The following is an 18,882-nucleotide window of genomic DNA, read 5'->3' on the forward strand; positions in this document are numbered from 1 at the left end:
TGTGTAGATAACAGGAGGCCTAGGCACTCTGACTGGGCTGTCACCTAGACAGACCGACGCACAAGCGTCGCCTTGGTTGAAACGGATATGGTCTCTCGGCTGTTCGACGCGTACTCGAAGCATAACGTTTTGCTAGAAACGTTTTGCCTATTACCAGATTGGGCAAATCTAGGCTCAAAGCACGAGGTCGCGGGATCGAATCCCGGCCACGGTGGCCGCATTTCGATGGGGGCGAAATGCGAAAACACCCGTGTGCTTAGATTTAGGTGCACGTTAAAGAACCCCAGGTGGTCAAAATTTCCGGAGTCCTCCACTACGGCGTGCCTCATAATCAGAAAGTGGTTTTGGCACGTAAAACCCCAAATATTATTAAATCTAGGCTCAAAATATGCGGCAAGATGCCTTGCTGCTCCAGTTAATGTGCCCGCACTTATCGGAGGACTGTTATGTTTAACAGAAATGCGTTTCGCGCCATATTATTGAGTCCGTATTTCTCGAAGCTGGTGTTTGGCAAAAAATTGCTGGCTAAAAGTTATGCTCCGAGTTCTTACTTCAATTTCGCAGTTGCAACATGCGCAACGCGCGAGATCAAGCACAGTCTTAACAGCCATAACCACGGCCGGAACTATTCAATTCCAATTCTGTTCCTTCTCGCGCGTCGTATGTCCGAGCGGCGCTCCGCCTATCACCACGGGCCGGTCGAGAGCAGTGGATTGCAGGAAAGGAATGGAATCGAATGAACGGAATCTTAACACCGGCCCGGGCTTCGCTATCGCTCTCGGGACCACGCTTATCCCCGCAGTTAATCTGTCGCCCCGAATGACCGATAGCGGTGACGTGTTGGCTAACGACGAGAAGGTTGGTCACAATCTATCGCCCTTTTTCGCAGCTGCAACAGCAGCATGGAGGACAGGAGCTAAATTCGATATCGCGTCACTATTTACGCGCGCACTAATTGAGCCAATCTCTTCCAACGCACGGCGTCTGCCTCGTTCGCTGCTGTGAAGCTCGCCTAGAAGCGGAATTGTTACTCTGCTGCAGCGTTGTTAGGCGCCATTGCGTAACAGAAGTCGCTGCCAGGTCTGTGCGTTCACGATTACAGCAGGTCACTAAAAGCGAGCGGTGAAAGGACGCAAGCGCGGGATACGAGACAAAGAAATGGCAAACGGCGCCTGACCCGAGTGCTCCTTGCGTTTGTCCTTTCAGCGCTCGCTTGTGCGGTAGCAGTCGTTGTAGTGATTCTCCTACCTGTGGAGGGCAGACATTTTGTGCCTACGTATTATGCGATCCACAGGCGGCACACAGTGCTTGCTGGAGCCACGTACGATGCATGTACTTTGATATGGCATTCGCTAGAAAGAGCCATGCAAGTCATTGGGGCGAAATGCTGTGTCATGCGAAATGGTGGGTTCTCTGTGCAGCATGTATACTCACTGCCAAAAACAAAGAGAAGTTGTCTTCACAACTTCTCTCTGATTTGTACTTCAAGATATTTGCTGGCCCTTAACGTTTTCCGACAGCCTATCGCGTCCCTTTGCCCCTCCCCCGGTACAGGTAGCCAACCGGAGATAATCTCTGGTTAACCCCCCCCTCTCTCTCTCTCTCTCTTTCTCTCTCTCTCTCTCTCTCTCTCTCTCTCTCACACACACACGCACGCACACACGTGATTTGGGCGCACGTGCCTGCCTCTCGGAGGCGGTTACCACTCTGCTGCGCTTGTCACTGCACTATACTAGTTCAGCTGCCAGCTGGTTCCTGGAGGTCTCTGTTTGGTTCTTGATCAGTTTCATATCGCGATCGTTTGTCCGCGTGGGGAAAACTGTTGTGAAGGTCCTCACTCTGTAGGCTGTGTCGGCAGCATGAATAGTTTTCACTTGAGGAGCTCTTAAGCATTAGCTTAACGGTGCACTTCAGCTATCCGAAACAACAGAGCCTTGGCTACATATGTAGAATGTAACCAAACACCTCGTTAGTAGTAATGGTAAAGGCACGTTCGACATCGCAGAAATATTTGAGATAATCGATAGTCCCCTCGCTGCTCGATATGAGCTTGAATTGAACGCGCGGTAGCTCAATTTGTACGAGCATCGCACGCGTCGTGCGAAGACGTGGGTTCGTATCCCACCTGCGGCCAGTTATTTTTTTTCGTCCACTTTGATTTCCATTAAGTTATCATTTATTTAATTCAATTAGTAAGTACAAGTAAATCCCCCCATGCTATCCTTGGTGTCTTTGTTGGCTTCTTATGACTTGCTTTACGAGTAATTCAAGTGTGCGAAGCTATCACCAGCAGCCGCCTATGTTATGTTCATTGTAGGACGAAGGCCACTCCCAAAAAGTTCGCTTCCTCTGTCCTCCATTAACTCAGCCTATCCTAGGCCTATACAAATGTCCGAATCTCATCGTTCCATTTAATGCATTGCTGCCCTTTACAGCGTTTCCGTGACCATGGCACTGTTGCTCCTATTGACCGTTCACGCAGCGCATCACCTGCCCATTGCTCCACTTCGTCCATTCTCTAATCTATGGCTGCGAATCGCGCATGTTGCTTGTTCATCGCTAAGAAAAACCAGCGCAGGACGGAAACTTAAACCAAGGCAGCAGGATGTGTTGTTCCTGCTTCCAGTCGTCGTCTGATTCCTACGCTTCTTTTTCCTGGCTCTAATCCATACTGCTGTCTTTCTAACCTCATTCATGAACTATTGCTGGCTTCAGACGATATTTGCACTAAAGTGTTGCGTGCTTGCGGCATCCTATGAGGCATTCAGACTGAAATACTTGCGTCCTTGAAGGCGGGCCTGCCGTGCGCATTTTTAAAAATTTGACCTGTTATCGCGGGCGTTGCTCGTTGCCATAACCGTTTCGCATTTTATCGACGACCCATTTCGTCATCCACTGCCACCGGGTCCTGTGCCCGGTGCACGACAACGATGGTACGCCGATGCCATTGTGGCGTTGGATGGGTGATCACGTGTGGGGTCTTCGCGGCGTCGTTCGACGCTGCCAGTGAGGCTTTCCGGCGACGTTATTGGAGGCGCCGCGTGCGAGAGGTCCGTACCACGTGCGACCAGCAGTCGCCGCGGCCTGCGGGGGGCGTCTTGGTGGAACGCGATCCGGCGATGCGTCGCCATGGCGGCCGTCCTATAGTCGCGCCGTGACGGTTGCCGGCTGCCGTTGTCGGCGGGGTTCTCATCTCGGATGACCGTCTCTGTGACCGGACGTCGGCGCGGCGTCTCGCGCTGGTGTGGCTAGCCCCGGAACAAAGCCGCTGGAAGACGACGCCGTGGCACATCCTCCGCGTCCCTCATGCTCGATTGTTCTTGCTTGTCGGGAGGTGACTGCGTCACTCCCAAGGGCCCGTTTGGGCGGCGCACACGAAGTTGGGCAGGCTCACTTGGCGCCACAACTAGCGACGGTGGTCTCCGTAGCAGGAGCTGCGCAGCCGTGCGGTGGCGCGTGACTTAGCGCGCGCACCCCTAGCGCGTGTTTTGCGTTCACAGCCGCGAATTCTTGCGCGCCTGATCCGTGCTCGCGGCACGCGTATTGTCGCGGGGCCCCGCAGCGTGAGCGAACCGCTCGTGTCTGAGCGCTCGTGTCGCCCGCACGCCGCTGGGCGAACGGTTGCTGGGGCCGCAAGCCAACGCTGGGCTTGTCTCCCGGTGCTGCCTGCCCGACGAGCTAGGCGAGGAGTTTCCTTGTCACGGCATGAATCAGGACGACGAGATAGTCCACGACCCCATGCTCAGCGATGTGGCCGGCCCGTCTGGACACACGCCCGAGAGCACCAGCGGCCCTTTCGAGGTGGCCGACGACGTTCTGGGTCAGTCGGTGCTTGCCGCTCTCTCTCCGCGTGCCGTCGATGTACCGCGCTGTGCTAGCGGCAGTCTATGTGCACGCGTGTGATGAGTACGTTTGGTTGTGAATGGCAACATATATATATTTGCCACATTCGTGCGATAGGAGTCTAGCGGTTGCTAAGAGAATGGGAGGAACTGAAAGTGACGACATATTCTCTTTCCGCTCCCCCCCCCCACCTTTGTTACGTGGATGTGTACACATCTTGAGTCACAGATGGACCGCGCGTTCATGTGATTTTGTGTCTTCCTTTCAGACCTCTCGGCGGGACCGTTGTCGCCCCTCTACTTCCCGAACCTCCGGCCGCCTGAGGACTCCCGGCAGAAGGTGAGCGGCTGCTCCATATTCTTTACCGCCGTGAAGACGGCCTGGCGATTTTGCGCGGCTGCATTGGCGCCTTGATTCCGTGTTGATTTCTACAGCTTTGCCTCAATCTCGCAACTGTTGCCGGCGAAAGCCCGCGTCGCGCGAGCGTGTACGCTGGGTTTCGTCGTCTGCATGCAATCGCGAATATTTGCAGGGCTTATATCGCCGCATTATACCCCGGTGTGCCTGAAAACTGTGCCACTGCCTTGCAATGCCGGTTGCGCTGACGGTCAGCGTAATTTCTCTTTGTTTTTTTTAACTTGTGAAGTTGTTATGGTAGCGGACTGGAATGCGTTATGCGGCTCGGGCATCGGGAGCCGGATCCGCTAGGCTTCGAGAGATTTTTTTTATGAATGCCGCTTTGACGAACGAAAATTTTGTGGAGCCAGGGGTGATTAAGATATCAACATGGTCTCCCAGGCTCCCATGTGACCTGAGATCGCGTAGGGGTTTGAAAATCCGAGCTCGTGGGCTCATTATAGCTGTTCGCTCTAACTGCAATGCTTCTTCCTTCTGGCTAAATCGGTTATGGATGAGTAGTCTGTACTTATGGAGCAATCTTTTCAAAACACCAAGTCTGTAAATTGTATAATTTTCTTATTAGCAGCCGCAATAACAACACCCGGCTAAATGCTATGTTCGTTTGCACGCGGAACGTTTGGGAACGCTGAAATCCCGGCGCGCAAGCGGACATGTCACATAGTGTTGTGTTGTATTTCGTGGGCATCTGCAGTAAGCGGAAGAACACTAATGCCCAATAGAAAGTTACAAACTGTCTAATCGGACGTTTTGCTAAGCGCTCCACAACTTTCTAATTGGATTTTTTTTTGCCTAAATTCGTTGCTTCCAAAGTTGGTCAATTTTGGTTAATTATGCAATTAAGCAGAATAAAAAAATAGTGTGGCTTACTCCATACAATAATCAGTAAGATGCATTTGGTCGCGTCGTCTTAGAGTGCAGCGGCATATTTTTTAAACTCTGGCTAAAGTTAGCTGGGACACCCTGTATATACTCGCGCGAAATGTCAAAGCGGTAGTGATGCGGAGAACTGCACTTGTGAAACACTATGGCAGTGAGAGATTGCTGACTCATTGCTTGGCTTCGGTGTTTGCAAGAGTAGCATTGCAGGCTTTCGTTTTCTTTTTTCGAATTTCTGAGGGAGGTTCCAGGCGGCGTAGTTGGATGTATTGATGCCTCAGGCGCCGTTACGCTTAGCGGAATGGTGCATCGTAATCAATGTGGCGGTGTGCTCGTGAATTCAGGAGCACTCGAAACGCCAGGCGGCGCGCGTACAGCGTGTGCGCCCCGGACGGCTCTTGGGCCATCGCGCTTCCCCGGCGCAAGTGACACAACCATTCCGAGAGCTGGCAGCGGTTCGTTTCCACTGCGTGCCAGAATGCCGCAAGAGCGGAGGACGCGGCGGGTCAGCCGCGCTGAGCTTTCTCTGGTTTTGATGTCTGCACCTTTCCGCAGGAGCATTGGCGGCGGGCAGTGCAAGCGCGCGGCAGGAAGTCTGTTCGTTCGTTCCATTCTTTCCGAAGCTTCGCCCATACGCCGCGGTTTCCGCCTGCACAGTTCGTAGCGTTTGTGGTGAGGTGAGTTTACGTCTAAAGCATTTCAACGAGCGAGAAATCTGCTCACTATTTATTTTCTCCTCTCCCTTGCGTGGATGTGAACGCGACCTGTAGCCGTGGTCGGTAGTGTTGTAGCACGCTACATATAGCTGGTTGTTTGTTGTGGACTTCCGTGATCTCGCATGTACGATCCGCTTGAGTTTGTGTAGAGAGAGCTCGTTGCCGCTGTATGTGAGCTGGCATAGACGGAGCTGGTTTGTCGTGCTCTGTCGAAGCCTCGGTGCGCTCGCGAAGAGAGATTATGGTGATACTGAGAGTGACGCCGTGAGTTCAGTGTTGCCAGCCGTAGGAACTTGCCTACGATGCATCTCCGCCACTTTGTCGGCACATAAGAGAGAGGATGCGGGACGCGTCCGGTTATGTACTAAGAAAATTATCCATTTATTTATATCGGGGGGGAGGGGGGGGCGATTATACGCCTCACTGAGACGCAACAAGTATTTAGATAACTCTTCTGCTTTTTTTTGTAATTTTTTATTTCACGTTTATGCATTTATATGTCAGAGGGCAGATATATTGCTACGTTTCCGTACAGTATGATGCTGTGCTTCTGCGCTCTCGTGCTCCAGGAAGCTCACGTGAACCACATACGGGCATAAAAATAAACATCGAGACAGTCAGAACAAAGAAATCAAAATATGAAAAAAAAAACCATAGATATAGTTTGTGTGCGAAAGCCCGCTTTTGCACCGGAGGGCAGTATGTCTATAGACATGGGTGCGTTGTGATGACCAACGCACTGTTTGGGATCCGGCTATATAGTGTCGCTGTAATCGAAGCTGTTAGAAAAGGAGCGCATATTAACCCGCGTGCACAAGGTATACACAATGCGAGCGGATCGCCTGCTTCATCTGTGTATGGGGGTTAATTTGCGCCCCTCGCCCTAGACCAGCAAGAAGCGCTTAAAGGTTAATGCGACCAGTTCTTGCCAATACGTTCGGATTCAAACAAGGTGTCCTATAGTTAACTAGTCGGCAAATATTTGAATGCGCATTGGTGCACAGAGGGATCCTTGCAACGGTATCTCTTATTCTCGCCGTAGTCTTCTTTCCCTCTGCCATTATTTGTTTTGCTTCCGAGCGTCAAGTTTGTCCCGCAGTTCGTGTGGCCGCCCCACAGCAGCATCATGCAGACTGACCATGTTGACACACAAGAAAAGACGCGATAGCTTCTGCTTCTCCTTGCTTCCGTGTCGCGCCAGTGAGGGCAACCTTCGGTCCAGGAGGCGAGTACAGCTGTGGACGTGTTTCTGCTGAACACGAGGTCGCCAGCTCGATTACAGACCGCTGCATTCTGATCGGGGCGGAATGACGCTTGAGAATTACTCGAATAAGGCTCGCGGAAGTGACTGCCCTCCGTCGGGGGCTGAAGTGGTCAAGATGGCTCAAGATAATCACAGAACCTTACTGGACTTTTTGCACGATGCAGGGTCGAATTCATACTTGCAAGTTTTTTACATTCCCGAAATAATAATAATAATAATAATAATAATAATAATAATAATAATAATAATAATAATAATAATAATAATAATAATAATATTATTATTATTATTATTATTATTATTATTATTATTATTATTATTATTTTCAATACTGCACTGCTCTCAGCTGGAGGCATAGCAGGAGGGCAATACAATATGTGAAACGTTCACAAAACAATCAAATATGTAAACAAATGTAGGAAATAAGAGGTTACAGTAATGCATTACAACAACATGTACTGGTTACATGAATACAGACAGTGAACATCACTCTAGTGTTACTAAAGTTTAACAATATTGATACCATCAAATAACAATTAAAAAAACAGTAATAAGACTTCACGCGCCCAATTAATCTGGGGCGATCACTCAATCAAGCACATGAGAAACTTGGTTAGTCTGTCATTCATTTTATATTCCCGTGTAAATCGGGTTTCTGCAGGTAACTGCGCTATACACACTGCTACGAGTGTAATTCCGCATGCTTTTGAAAGTGGTTTTAGACACTTGCGTTATTATAAAGTTATAATGTCGTAACTGCAGGGAAGTGCGGATAGACCAGGACGTAGGAAACTACGTAATGTACAGGGAATCTAGGGAAATTTGTCTTCTCGGCTCTACTGGCACATCATGGCCGACATGACAGGGAGAGCGGAAGCTTTGCAGTGCGCGTCCGCTCGCGTGTCCCTGAACTTTGTCCGCACAACGCTTTTATCACCGTGATGCCTCATGGCTGGTTTACACTTGGAATATAAAAGACAGGAGGCTTTGAATGGGATGCCCAATGAAAAAAGAAAAAAACTTGGCACGAGGCCAAAGCGGCCATTTGATTCAAGAGCGGTCGGTGCACTCCTGTCGTTGTTTGCATGCATATGAAGTGCAGGCGAAGGCCACATAACTGAGGTCGCCGGATGGTCTCTGTATTCGACTATCGCGCGATAGCAGTGCGTCATCGTATTCACTCTAATATAGGTCGACTCCTATACACTGAACTCGTCGAGAAATATAAAATTGTGATTCGAATATAGGTCGACCCATATCATTTTATAAAAGCGAAAAACTTTGAACATGTGAACATGACATCTTTACTTACTGTGTACGCTCGGCTACCAAACCTTACTAGTCAATGCCATAAGCTGCCTCCTCGTCGGAAGCTTCGCAGGCGTCCTCGGCACCCTATCAACGACGTCGAGTGCGTTGGACATGCAGCATTTCTTAACACCAGTCTGGATAATCTATAATCTATAGAGACTGGCGGGCGCGACGGAACTCTGTTAGCTCGGTACATTGCTAGCCTTGTTCACTAATATAGGTCGATTGAGATTCTTTGGTCACGAAATAGGTCGATAGCTCATTTTGGGTTACATTGCCGGAATAAAAAAAGATCGACCTACATATACGGTAATTCCGTCCGTTTCGATCGATGCCTCCTTTGACGTCGCTGCGCGGCTATTTCGTGGAGCTAACAATTCTACTTGGTATTAGTAATTGTAATTGTTTATTTTAAATAACTTGATAAATATAGGAAAAGGAAGGGAAGGAAGAATTGCCACTGACCACAGCAACTGTCTGCTGACGCCTGAACCGCGGTCAGCAGCAGTGGAGGAGCGAATTAAGCGAGTAAACGGACAGGAAAAGAAGATATAGAGTACAGGAAAACTATTCACATATGCACTGTGCGGGGCTGCGAACAGCACTAACTGCCGATACCCTCAGCTTCCGTTTTGAGTGTCAATCAAACCGAAATTTATGTCGGTGCTCATTTCTTAAAGGGACACTAAAGGTTAATATTAAGTCAACGTGGACTGTTGAAATACCATCCCAGAAACCTCGAAATGCTTGTTTCATGCGTAGAAGAGACTTATTTTAAGAGAAAATGCGTTCTGAAGTGTACCTCTAGCGCAATTCAAATCGCCCGCCCTCGAATCGAGTTGTGACGTCATGGTCTCATAATGACGTTGCGCCGTCGGTGAGTAAAACGGCGCCCGCAGACGGCGCTACGGCTTTTCTGCGCAAAACGCAAACGCGTGGCCAGAAACAGAGCCAAGAAAGAGCCGACAGCAGCGCGAAAGCGGAACTTGTGGTGGCTGGTAGAAGGGAAAGCGCGCGACGATAAGCTGGTTCTTTTATTTTATGACGCCAACTTTGACGCTCGTTGCCATCGACGACCCTGACAACGACACATTGGTTCGCGATGCTGGGCTCGACTTCAGCAATTTAAGCACTGATGAACGTGACCTGCTGCTGAGGGCACGCGCTGCCGGCGTCGTTGCGTACTACTGCGACTGCAACGAACATGCGAAGGTTGTGGGTTCGGTTCCCACCTGCGGCAAGTTGTTTTTTCATCCACTTTAATTTCCATTAATTTATCGTTTCTTCATTCCATTTATTAAGCACAAGTAATTTCCCCTATGTTGTCCTTGGTATCAGTGTTTGTTGGCTACTCATGTTATGACTAATAAAATCGGGCCCCTCGGTTAACCCCTTTTCTTCTCGTTTACGACTGCAACTGTATGTCATGGCTGTACATATTCGCACATTTGTAGCTTTTCCTTCGTAAAAACAAAATGCCGCACCCGCCTGCCGCACTCGTATCTGCAGTTGTTCTTGCGCTTCGGAGAATGCAGGCAAGACCGTTTTGAAAGGCACTCCACGGGACTTCAGTAAGTCGGCGTTGAACTCGTAATCCTCTGGACGAAAGTGCAGCGAGCACACTATGCGATTTTTCGGCTCTTTGCCAACGCGCTGTGGCAGAGGTACGGCACTTCACCTCTTCGAACGGAGAGGTTCACTCATTGGCACACAGTGATAAGTAACCTTGGATTCGCTGCTGCAACTCCCCTTGACCAAGTTCCGCGGACCGTTCGCACATCCCACGACATCACATGGACGTGGCATTCTCACTGCTTGTTCCAAATGCAAGTTTCCCGAGCCAGCAGAACCAGCGCAGCACGACGCGATAACGAAACAACTGAAACTCCCAAGCGCGCTCGGCGCAGAGTCGAGCGAAAACGAAACCTTTCGACCACCCATACTACTGAAGAGTAATGTCAAAATGTTATTTTTCTTAGAATCGAACAGAAGTAGACAAATAGCATTTTCTTCCGTCTTATAACCTAATGAAATGATCTTTTTAATACGAGTAGTTGAGCACTAGTGACATAAATTATGATCAGGAGTGCCTTCGTCATCGGGCTACTACTGGAATGTCGCTGGGGGGGGGGGGGGTAGGAGGTCTCAAATCGTGTCATGCATTTACCTCAATTTCTCGGTTATTGACGCCTTAGACGTTCTAGAGCATTGCTTTATCACTTTAACTTGACTTCATAGTAACCTTTAGTGTCCCTTTAAGTTTATCGGAATTTTCAAAAATCTCCTCTTGCAGATAACATAAGTAGTCATTGAGCTGGATTATTCAGAGAGGCGGGCATTACTTGCATGACAAATCGGAACAAATATTCGACTAATTCGAGACGATCGCTAATTATCTTCTTAATTAATTACTTTAGGGCGCATATTTCAGTTTACGAATTGTGGCCGGCGAGTTAGCAAGACGTATCTACTTGGAATGAATATTCAGAATGACACCAGTTTTCGAGATATGCGCCATCAAACTCGCCATCAAAATGCGATTGTTTCACTTACGTTTTCATTTTTTAAACAAAATGCTCTTCTATGCATTGAGGCACAAAGTTAACTAGAACGCCCATTATTTCGTGTCACACTTTAGGAAATAATATATCTCGGAGCTGATATATCACCCTGAAAATTCATTTCAAGCGGATACGTCTTGGAAACTCACCGGCTAAAATAAGTAAATTGTAATATGTGCCGTAAAGTAAGCAATTAAGAAGTTAATTTGTGAATGTGTGTTAATTAGCTGAATACGTGTTTAGATTTCGCGTGCTGGTAATGTCCGCCTCTTCTAATAATCCAGCTCAAGGATAAGAATTATGCTATCTGCAACAGGCGATCTTTAAGAATTCTGGAAAAATTAAAACTGATTATCCCGCATATATATAGTGACATTGCTATAAGCAATGTCACTATATATAAGCAATGTAACTTAAGCGGGTATCGAGCACACACAGAAATAGTCAGAAATCGTCAGATATTTCCCGTAATGATGCAACGCGAGTTTCTCTAGTTAACCATTAAGTAACGCATTTTTCTTAGTAGTCTCATTACGAATGTTCAGGCTTTCCATGGGTTTGCTAACGCGGTTGATGCTACTGAGAAGGAAAAACACTCGTATTTCGCATGTCCTCTCTTATTTTCGGACGCATAAGCTGGAACGCTGCTAAACGAGGTCGCGGGATACGCGGCCGGGATTTCGGTGAGCGTGAAATGCAATTTAAAAAGAAACATGAGCCATTCCACTTTGAACGTCGATGACCCGCGAAGCTGTTGAAGACCAGCAATACAACTGCTGAGGGTGGTGTGCAATATTTTACGGCTTTAGAGTAGTGGTAGTATACAGTGCTATTTTAGAGTAATGTTAGGAATGGGAGTAATCGTAATTTTACGCGGCCTATAGCGGTGCTGGAAGGACGTTGAAATCAGTTGCTAGGCTGGTTATTTCATACTTGAAAGGCTAGGGACATCACATCCCACGTCGAAAGCTGGCGTCGCCGCGGCAGCTTACGCAACAGTAATCTTTACCGGGAAACGTTTGCGGGAAGCGCTTCGCATTGCTATCCCGCGAGAGCCTTATTATTATGTGGCTCGGATACTTTTTTTTAGCTTGTTCTTTATTGAAACATATGCTGTTCTGTATGCTGTATGCTTGATTTTTAATGTTTCTGTCCCCTCCTTTCTGAAGAGTAGGCAGGCGTTGTGCCCCTCCCGGCCGCAGTTGCCAGCCTGGTCCTCGCTTCCCCTTTCCTGTCAAGTGTATATATGCTTTCGATACAAAACAAAGAATGTATGCACTGTTCGCTGTACTTTCCTGAGTGCTTGTAGCCGCTGCCTTACGGGGGTATTAGCCAGTGCATTTTTTGTTTGCTTACGGGGGTATGAGCCATTGATAAGGAGTTTTCGACATGCTGTTCTGTATGTTGTATGCATGATTCTAAAGAATCTAAGCAGTGTTCGCTTCCTGTTGCTGAGTGCTTGTAGCCTCTGCCTTACGGGGCTATGAGCGATTGCAGTGTTTGCATGCTTACGGCGGTATGAGGCATTGATGATGATAGTCTTTGTTCACGGAGAACAAAAATACACGGAGCCCTAGCCATATACAGCTTCACTGTAAAACGCCCGTGTAATGTGCATTGGGTGCACGCTAAAGATCTACAGATGGTCGAAATTAATCCGGAGTCGTCCACTACGGCGTACCTCATAATCAATCGGATCGTGGTTTCGGCACGTGAAAGCCCCAGTGTTTAATTTTTCTTAAACCTCAGGTGACCCGCACATACCTATAGTATACATTTGTGGGATTGCCTTGATAATACTTAACCACTGAACGACCAAACAAAGCAGTAGATCCACCGGGCACTCATTGGTGGCCCCACTGTTCATATTGTTCAACATAAAATTGACGCCGTGCGCGCTACTTCGCACTTGATCTCTCCACTTGAAGGCCACAACTTATTCGAGAGATTGTTCGCGCACGGGAACGTATTGTTCACGTTCTTTAGGCGTTTGATCTATGAAACTATTTTCTTAAATTGCTTAGCCATTAACAACAGATAATAGAATGTAAAGCCTTTATATAGTTTTTTTTTTTTTTAGTGAAACATGATTTATCGAGTCTGGCAACATTAACAGCGAAGCAGTGAACGCGCAACTCTGTACGCCTCTTTTTCGCCCCATGTCGCCAAGCCAGCTAATGAACGGCGTCGCGCCACCGCGTCTATTTCTGCCGCGCGAATTTCGCCGCGAAAGTTCACTCCATGTAGCCCGGCCCGGGCTACATGGAGCGGAAAGCCGGCGTCCAGGCGACAAAATACGCCCGGCGGCGAACGCTCGCCCTTCGGCGTCCAAAAATTTTGACTCCCGCCGGCTACCCGGTCTGATCGGAAAAACGCCGCCCGGCGAAAATCGCCGTCGGAAGCGGCGGGAGCGCCTCGCGCGCTCACCAGGCGTCGGGACGATTGATCTCCCTCCAACTTTCGGCAGCTGGTTGGTTTTTGCGTATTGTTGCCTTTCCATCGGAGCGTCCGTCGCGCGTCCGCGCTGAAGCAAAGGAATGCGGGCGTTTGGGCCAGTTTGGCTGCGCACTTTTGGGCTCTCTGCGCGTGAAAGGGACACCGTTGATCATTACAGCCGGATATTGAATTTTTAAAGAGTACGAATTTGTGTAAACTTATTTTTCGTCTACAAACTTAAGCTCACGAAACAGATAGCTAAGTGCGGTGAAGTTTTCTTACCAACCCGATCGAAGGTTCCATGGCGCAAAATAGTGTTGTGCATTGTACTGCTTTTCTTATTATTGTCTTTTTTGTGTGCGTGGTGCCGCCCATATGCGTTCGGGGATTGGGGGACGAAACGGTTTCTCGTCCGCGGCGCCCGAAGCTGTTTTTTTTTTCTTTTTTGATCTCGACACGCATGCTCGCAAAGTTTGGTTTTGTACTTCATCGCTCAGAAATCACCCCTGCTCTACTACAAGTCCCTTCTGCTCGAGTACCTTGAGGGAAAAGGAGCGACGACAGATTATAATTAGAAGCCGACCATGCCTGGTCTTGTGGCTGTTTGCATCTGTGTGGGCCCAGGCAGCGCACGGATTGCCTGGGCCATCGAGGACGAGAGCCGCTGACAAGCCCATTTCATGCCAAATACCGATAATTCTATCCTCTCCGGCTGCAATATTAAGCGCTTGTTGTTGGAGCAGGCTTTAAAACAGGAACTGAAACTGAAGTAAACGTGAATAACCAGAGGGTTTTACGCAAAGTAAACTGAAGTCACTGTTGGAGAACCACAAAACCTTCTGCAACGCTTGCGCTCCGCGGTGCCACCGCTCAACGTAGCCAGACGGCGCAAAGCCAGCCCGCTAAAACGCTTACAGCTCAATGACACGTGCGGATATCGTTTGTAAGCGCCGCTATGAAACTTTTTTCCAGGTTGTTTTTGTGAAGTCATTAACAACAAATAATATAATAAAAAGCCTACTTGCTATGTTTTTCTTCTCCAAAAACACATTCCTAGAATCTCGCAACGCTGACAAATACGCGGCTAGCGCGCGTCCGCCTCTTTTTCGCTGAACGTAAGCGAACCATCGGCGTCGTCCCGCCGCGTCTATTTATGCCGGGCGAAGTTGCCATGTAAGGACGCTCCATGTATCCCGGTGCCAATACGAGTCTTCTAGGCGACTTCGAGCTCCACCGAAATGCTACCTCCGAAACGAGAGAAGCTAAGGAGGTTATCAAAAATAACGAAGTAACAGCCCTGCGAAGCCGCTTACCACGTAAAACCGGCGGCGGCACTTTGGTGGGGATCGCTCAAGTACTTCTCTGGCAGCTGACATTCGCTTTTGCTGAAAATTTTTTTTCACGGTCGTCGATAATGTTCGTCTCCGTTCACCTGTCCGCGGAAAATCTCGATACACATGTCGAGCAAAATTCATCTGGTCTGATTGCCCAATGCATACCACCATAACAGAAGCTAGCTGGAGCGTGTTCAAGGGATGGATGGATGTTATGAGCGTCCCCTTTGGAACGGGGCGGTGGGTTGCGCCGCCAAGCTCTTGCTATTATACTGCCTAATGTCCTGAGCACGAGGTCGCGGGATCGAATCCCGGCCACGGCGGCCGCATTTATATGGGGGCGGAATGCGTAAACACCCGTGGTACTTAGATTTAGGTGCAAGTTAATGAACCCCCGGTGATCCAAATTTCCGGAGTCCCCTACTACGGCGTGCCTCATAATCAGAAATTGGTTTTGTCACGTTAAACCCCGCAATTTATCAATTATTATTGTGCCTAATGTCCTACCTAAGTTAAAAAACAAAAACACCGCTATGAACTCCCACAACCAAATTTTCTGACCCCTTATTGCGAACTTTGCTTTTGTACGTTTCCGTTTTTTGTCATTTCCCCACATTTCTTCCACCAATCTTCCAATCGCCTCTTACTAATCTCTATTGCGGACATGTTTACTTTTCCACTGCTCTCGCTGAACCCAAAGGCTTCAAGGAGGCCAGTGGTGCCTAAATTGACTGCTGGGCAGACGTCTTCACATTCTCATACAACATGCTCCATCGTTTCCCTAGCTTTACCGCAGCAAGCACATGCTTCTTCCTTCTTATATCTCGCTTTATAGGTGCGAGTTCTAAGGCATCCCGATCTCGCTTCGAAAAGTGATGAGCTGCCCTTTGAGTTATCATAAATTGTTTCTTTCCTGATTTCATTATTCCTCTTAAGTAGTTACTCATGGCAGGTTTCTTTTCCATTGCCGCCACCACGAGATTATTTCGGCCTCTGGCTTTCCGCTTGACGTTCTTTATTGCTGTGTTGCCCACCCTACAGGCCGCATACTTGCTGGTAAGCTTCCTAGTTCTTTTCCTCCACTGTGACAATGACAATGACAGTGATGTTTATTTGCATCAGTACATGACGCGAGGGGCATGCAGAAAAAGCTGCCACATGGACAGCTTGACGAAGCCGCAGGCCCCCGCATTGGCGTTTGCGCGGCGTTAGCGAGCACAAAGGTAGCACATCATTGTTTACAAATGTCCTTTACACAATATTGAGCATCGCGAACCATGCGAAGCAAATGAAGAAAAAAAGATGTGCTCTAACAGGTCATTGTAAAAAACATCTCTAACCAATAAGGATAAAAAACAATAAGCACAATGGTATCGCAACTGTTCAAAAAAAAAAAAAAACACGAGGGTGAGAAAGATATAATCATAACACAAGCTGTAACAATAACATTTCTCATACAAACTAAACAAATGAAAAACCAAGAATATAAGCTATACAATGGGACTAGTTGGTTTCGATGAGGAAAAATTTGCGAAACGCCAGGGAAACAATCTAGTGCAGGCAGAAATAACTATACAGAGCTTTAAAAGAGGTATTGTCCAATCCGGTGGTTTCGTTGTGTAATTTATTCAGTAACCTTGGCAGGTTGTTACGAATAGTTTGTTGTCCGTATGTCGTTCTGACGGTTTCTACTTTCCAAAACTCTCTGTGAATCAATGTTTTTCCTGTACATATGCCTGAACACTCTCCCAGCCCATTTACTTTCTTCCATATTCCTCAGCCGTTCTTCACACTCAATTTTACTGCGAGCTTCCCTCACTTCAAAACTAGTCCAGCCCATATCACCCTGCACAGCTTCATTTGTAGTCTTCCCGTGAGCGCCCCAATGCTAGGCGTCCCACTGAACTTTGGTTCCCATCGAGTACTGAGTGTACCCCTGATTTCAAGCAAACGACCTCATTTCCAAAAGTAAGTCCTGGAATGGATGGACGTTATGAGCGTCCCCTATGGAACGGGGCGGTGGGTTGCGCCACCAAGCTCTTGCTATTATACTGCCTAATGTCCTACCTACGTTAAACAAGAAAAAAAAAAAACCTGAACTCCCACAACCAAATTTTCTGATCCCCTGTTGCGAACTTTGCTTTTGTACGTCTCCGTTTTTTGTCGTCGCGATGCCCTGCCCCCGCGCGACCATCTTCGGCGTCATAACGTCACGACACACGCAACTCCTGGGAAACGTAACCAAAACTGGTTCGTAGAAATGTATTGTAAACTATTTAGGGCTACCTGAGGCTTGCCAGTATTTTTCTAGGCGGCTGGAAATCAAACGTGTGAACTAAAGTACTGCTGCCTTGTTGTCGACGCCCCACTGCGGCAGGGTTGGGAGGCATCTATTGGTATGAGGGGTACGAGGAGGCCTCACGTGTCCACCTGATCCGCCGTCCATTGAAATATGGACCACTGTCTGGTGCTTTATTGGGTGGTGGCAGGAGTACTCAACACTTTATTCTGACAGATCGCCTTCCACGAGCCGCTCAGGATACCTTCCCCTGAAATTTTATGCTTCTAACCTGCCACAAACTCTCGTGCGCCCGTGTAGAAGTACAGTACCACGTTCTCATATACACGACTTCATTTTCCAGAGCGCCACTGATTGCTCTTGGTAGAGGTTGAAAGAACGCTCTGCGGACGCGTCCCAGCACACTTCTGCTGCTCACCGTCTTCCAACCGACTTATCTTTCGTTGCTGCCGATCCCTTGTCAAACCCAAATCCCGGACATTTTGCATATGCATACCCGGCAGTGATGGAGAGTTCTGAAGAAATTTCCCAGGAGCTCTACACTGTGTTCATTGACCTGGGGATAGCGTAGGGCACGTTGCAGAAAGTCTGAGGAAAAACCCGTCTAGATAATCTGTCGGGCTGAATCGAGAAAATGCACAGAGAAGGCAGTTGCCTAGATGAAACCGGGAACTTGGAGGTGGCAGTGTGCTGTTTAGCACCTGACTACACTTTCTCTTCGAGCGTATTACAGAATCACTTTGAAACATTCTCTACACGGAGGACAACGTCGAAATTGCCGTAGGGAAATTGGAGCGCCAGAGGAAATTTTTACAGGAAGGAATATGAGTAGTACAGATATGTAGTAGATGACCTGTAAAACGGGAAACTACTTACGGCGAATATCTAAAATTTGATGACACAATCGAGGCCACTTCAGTTTCCAAGTGACTTGGTTCTGCCGACGGCATGGAAAGATGTGACACGCACAAGAATCCAGGCAGGGTGAAAGAACGTTCTGTGGCGACAAGAGAACACCGTCAACGTTGAGTGATATACAATAAAAACATACAAGACCTTCACTGTTGCGTAAAATTGAATATATCGAATATGCGAACGGCTCAAATCTGGATGGCGAAATCGACGTGTCGAGCAGACTTGTACACGTTACAGAAAAAAAATTGACTCGCCATCCCTACCTTGCGAAAGTAGATGTCCAGCGAAGCTGTCAAAAACCACCACGACAACGTCGTACCATCACCGTGTGAACGAGAAGAAAGGGGGTTAGCCGCGTAATGCGAAGGTTGTGGGATCGTTCCCCACCTGCGGCAAGTCGTTTTTTCATCCACTTTCATTTCCATTAATTTACCGTTTCTTTATTTCATTTATTAAGCACAAGTAATTTCCGCTATGTTGCCCTTGGTGTCAGTGTTTGTTGGCTTCTTATGACATCACCGTATGAAGCAGCTTATTGCTTTAGAGCAATAGTAACTTTGGCAGCGCTCGTATTGCCGCTCCTCGAGAGTCCTAACTATGTGTTGCGACCTATAGTGGCGCTACAACAACAATGCAATCAGTTGCTAGGCTGGTTATTTTATACACGAAAATCTATAGACCTCACTCCCCACGTCTCAAGCTGTCGTCGCCACGGCAGCTAGCGCAGCAGTAATCTTTACCGGGAAACGTATGCGGCAAGCGCTACGTGCTTCGCATTGTTGTCAGGAGCGCCTTATCAATTATGTGGTTCGGATGCTTGTTATTTATTGAAACGAATGCTGTTGTGCATGTTGTATGCGTGATTCCAAAAAAGTATGCACTTTTCGCTTCACTTCGCTGACTGCTT

At 48.1% G+C, this 18,882-nt stretch overlaps 1 protein-coding gene across 2 annotated transcripts in view; it reads left to right on the forward strand.

Annotated features, from left to right (window-relative positions):
• mura (ring finger protein murashka) overlaps nucleotides 1–18,882 on the forward strand; it is a 168,681-nt gene that overhangs the window by 97,737 nt on the left and 52,062 nt on the right. Inside the window, exons 1-2 of one of the 2 annotated variants that reach the window (XM_075677385.1) lie at nucleotides 3,449–3,820; nucleotides 4,112–4,182. In XM_075677385.1, the coding sequence (XP_075533500.1) occupies nucleotides 3,706–3,820; nucleotides 4,112–4,182 (186 nt within the window). In that variant the 5' untranslated portion in view covers nucleotides 3,449–3,705. Of the gene's footprint in view, nucleotides 1–3,448; nucleotides 3,821–4,111; nucleotides 4,183–18,882 lie in introns of those variants that run through there. The other variant, XM_075677384.1, reaches the window with a different exon arrangement.

Source organism: Dermacentor variabilis, unplaced genomic scaffold (genome assembly GCF_050947875.1).
Source record: "Dermacentor variabilis isolate Ectoservices unplaced genomic scaffold, ASM5094787v1 scaffold_12, whole genome shotgun sequence".
Classification (NCBI taxonomy): Eukaryota; Metazoa; Arthropoda; class Arachnida; order Ixodida; family Ixodidae; genus Dermacentor; species Dermacentor variabilis.